The sequence below is a fragment of the Sus scrofa genome, chromosome 9 (assembly GCF_000003025.6).
Source record: "Sus scrofa isolate TJ Tabasco breed Duroc chromosome 9, Sscrofa11.1, whole genome shotgun sequence".
Lineage (NCBI taxonomy): Eukaryota > Metazoa > Chordata > Mammalia > Artiodactyla > Suidae > Sus > Sus scrofa.
This window is the reverse complement of record NC_010451.4, coordinates 3,377,602-3,381,191: the sequence shown is the minus strand read 5'-3', so window position 1 is coordinate 3,381,191 and position 3,590 is coordinate 3,377,602. Positions and strand designations below refer to the sequence as shown.

The window sequence follows — 3,590 nt, the reverse complement described above, 5'->3', positions numbered from 1 at the left end:
AGAGCTCATGGTGATTCAGGAGAAGGAGGCCACGTGGCAAGAGGTGAGGCGGCAAAAACAGGCAGGTACCAGCTCACGAAGGGCCTCGAAGGGAACCTGCAAGAGCTTAGACTTTATATGAAGGTGATGGGGAGCCATCAAAAGGTCTAGATCAGGAGGGTGGTGTGATCAGATTGGCAGTTCAAATGATGGTCGGATGAAAGAAAGAGGCCGAAATAGAGCTGTGTCAATGGGTATTAAGAAAAGAGAACAGGAGTTCCCGGCGTGGCGCAGTGGTTAACGAATCTGACTAGGAACCATGAGGTTGCGGGTTCGGTCCCTGCCCTTGCTCAGGGGGTTAACGATCCGGCGCGTTGCCGTGAGCTGTGGTGTAGGTTGCAGACGCGGCTCGGATCCTGCGTTGCTGTGGCTCTGGCATAGGCTGGAAGCTACAGCTCCGATTCAACCCCTAGCCTGGGAACCTCCATATGCCGCGGGAGCGGCCCAAAGAAATAGCAAAAAGACAAAAAAAAAAAAGAAAAAGAAAAGAAAAGAGAACAGGGGTTCCCGACGAGTGTCCGTGAGGACACAGGGTCGATCTCTGCCCTCACATAGTGGGTTAAGGATCTGGCGTTGCCGTGCGCTGTGGGGTAGGTCACAGAGGAGGCTCGGATCCTGCGTCGCTGTGGCTGTGGTGTAGGCCAGATAGGATAACTGTTTCCATGTGGCAGGGGAGGAAGGGACGAGGAGGAGCCGGTGAAGAGATGCAGGTTTCTCTACGGATGATGGTACCGTATTCCCTAGTAAAGGAGACACAGGCGGAGAGCGGTTTTGTGTGATACACGGGAAGTGCGCTCGAAATAGCTGTTGAATTGAAATTGAACTTCGTTAAAAGACAGAAGATAGGTGGCCTCCTTTGCACACATGGAGTTGGGATTCCTTTTCAAACACAGCTCAAGACAGCGGTCTAGGGTGCCTGTGGCCGACAGCAGAGCCCTGGGAGTGAATGCTAATGAAGGGATATTAGGATAAGAAGGCTAAGAACAGAATCCCGGAACACCCAGCGTTTAAGAGGCGGTAGGGAGACTAAGAAGAAAACCACAAGTTGGCATGATTGGGCATCTACAGCGAGGGACTGCATTAGATGCCAGAGAAAAAACGGCGACTGCCTGTCCCTACAAGGAAAGCGCTGAATGAGCAAGGGGCCAGGAGGGTATTTCTTTGTGCCGCTGGAGTAGAGCCCCACTCAGTGGAAACTGGGGGAATCTACAGTGATGTCTGAAGGCGAAGCCACATTCCAGGTTCCAGCATCTGTCTTATTGCCCGCATTGCCTTCCCCACCGCTTCACACAGAGTCCACGTTAGGTGACACTATTTTATTGATGGTGAAGGCAAGCAGGTGCCGGTGTGAGTGGCTGCTCTTTCAGAGGACAAGGGGGTGCCGGGCTGAAGAAGCTGGGAAGGGAGGGCCCGCCCTGGGCTGTGGGTGCAGGATTCACTCCTTATTTGGGTGAGAATGCTGCATTCTGAGAGGAGATTTATTTTGGGACTGGGCACAGGCACCGGGGGAGGCAGACAGCACCAGCCGTCAGGCCGCACTCTCTATTTGGAGCACGGCCGCCGCTTCCGCCGCCTCGGGTCTCCCGGGAGCTTCCTCGGGGTCCTGGGGAGGTTCTGGCTCCAGCTTGGACTCCAGCGCAGGCTCGGCCTGGGGCTGGCCCTCGGCGCTCCGCCCAGGCCCCAGGCGAGGCGGCTTCACAGGCGTGGCTGTGGGCGCTGCAGGGCCTTTCCGGCCGGAAAGGGCCCTTCGCAGGCTCTGGACCTTCTGCAAGCCGGTGCGCCGCAGCCGCCGCGCCCTGGACTCCACGGGCTCCTCGTCCGAGCTCTCCCCCACTTCGGCCTCCAGCTGCTCCGGGCCGGGTTCGGCCTGGTCTCCCGGGCCTAAGGGCTCCGGCGCTTTCTGGAAGGCGCTGGCTGGGATTTCAGCCTCCTCCTGCAAGTGATGGACACAGCACTGGCCCGGCCGCCCCTCTCCCGCCCCGGCCTGAGCCTGGTTCCCCCATCACCGCCGGGGGACCCGCCCCACCCGTAGCCTCCGCAGCGCGGATGGGAAAGACCAGGCGGGCGTGGGAAAGGAGGGAGCAGGGCCGAGGGAGGGAGGGCGGACTGCCCACGTTTGCGGGACCTGGTTAGGGGCGTGAGACAGGACGCTGGCCGCAGGGCCAGAGCGGGACGAGGCGGCGACCTGCCGCGGGATGCCCTTCCATCACCGTTACTCTGATGAAGGGCTGGGCTGGGACTTGGAGCAGCCTCTGCGGACGTGGCCAGCGCCACATCAGGGCGGCTGTGATTGGCCAGGCTGGCCTCAGGGGTGTGAGGGAGGCTGGGGCTGGGCCGTCAGGAGTGGGTGAGGCTCTGCAAGTGGGTTCCACCAGGCGGGGGACGGGTGGGGTCCGGAATGTGGGTGTGGCGGGCGGGCGGGAGCGGGAGCCCCAGACGGCGGCCCGCAGGCGGGAAGCGGCCCCAGATCGGGGACGCCTGCGGTCACTGACCTTGAAGAGCAGAACGTGGAGCTTCCCGCGCGCCACCAGCAGCCCGTGGTTGGCCTCCAGCCGCTGGACCTGGGCGGCGCGGCGCACGGCGCGCTCCTGGGCGGCATCGGCGTGCGAGCCCACGCGCTCGGCCTTGGCCAGCAGCTGCGCCAGCGTGTTGCTCGTCGTGTCGTGGCTGCGGCTCAGCGCGCCCAGGCCGCTCTGGATGCGGCGCACGGAGCCCGCCAGGCCGCCCTGCCTCTGCGCCAGGCCCCCCTGCCGCTCGCGAAGCGCCTCCAGCATGCTGGCCAGCTTCTCCAGCAGGGTCACCACGGTGACCGCGTGCACCGGGCCCCCCGCCGGCGCTCCGGGCACCGGCCCCGGCTCCAGCGCGCTCTCCCCCATGATCCCCGACCGCCCGGCCCGGCCCGGCTCGCCCCGAAGCCGCCGGCTGCGCTCTGGGCTGGGGCCGCCTTCCGGGCTCCTCCCCAGCTCGGGCCGTGACTCAGGCGGGCGGAGTTGGCCTTCCCCGGGGTGGCGGGAGGGGGGACGGGACCGAGGGAGGGCGGGATGTCGGCGGGGGGGTCCTTCGGCTGCGCCCCCCTCCTGCCGCCCCGCCCCGGGGACCCGGGGGCGAGCAGGTTGGCTCGGACTCCGAATCCGCCCCACCCCGCCCGGCCAACTCTCTCTCTCCCTCCGAGTTCCCCTCCTCCACGCCAATTCCCTGGTGTACTTCTTTCTGGAAAGTACTCTCCCCACGGCAAAGGGCGAGCCATGGAAAGTTTTGCTGTGCGCATCGAGCGGGCAGAGAAACCAAGTTCGCAAAGCAAAGCAGTAACCAAGGGGCACCCTCCCGAGCCGCCTGCGGTCGGCCTCCCACGCTTCGAAGGGTGGTACTTGCAGCCCTAGGCTGGGCGCGTGGACAGGGAGACTCTTGGGTGTTCCGCTACAGACCTAAGGCTGTTTAGACCCGAGCCCTCCCTTAGTGACCCAGGAGGCCGCGCAGTGTGGACAGAGGAGGGGCGGAGGGGGCGGGGAGGCATCCTTCGGTATCACCAGGGTTTGGCCACAGGCCTCATT

General features: G+C 64.0%; 1 protein-coding gene across 1 annotated transcript; it reads right to left on the bottom strand.

The window, feature by feature from the left end:
* CAVIN3 (caveolae associated protein 3) lies at nucleotides 1,341-3,048 on the bottom strand. Its single transcript, XM_003357139.4, has 2 exons — nucleotides 2,532-3,048; nucleotides 1,341-1,972 (listed from the first exon to the last, which is right to left on the bottom strand). The coding sequence occupies exons 1-2, from the start codon at nucleotides 2,913-2,915 to the stop codon at nucleotides 1,568-1,570; spliced, it is 789 nt and encodes a 262-aa protein (XP_003357187.1). The 5' UTR covers nucleotides 2,916-3,048; the 3' UTR covers nucleotides 1,341-1,567.

Bases quoted from the DNA above. Each gene is read 5' to 3' on its own strand.
- CAVIN3 (XM_003357139.4), bottom strand. From the start codon at position 2,915: ATGGGGGAGAGCGCGCTGGAGCCGGGGCCGGTGCCCGGAGCGCCGGCG. The intron at 1,973-2,531 runs GTCAGTGACCGC...CATCACTTGCAG, and splicing joins TCCACGTTCTGCTCTTCAAG to GAGGAGGCTGAAATCCCAGC.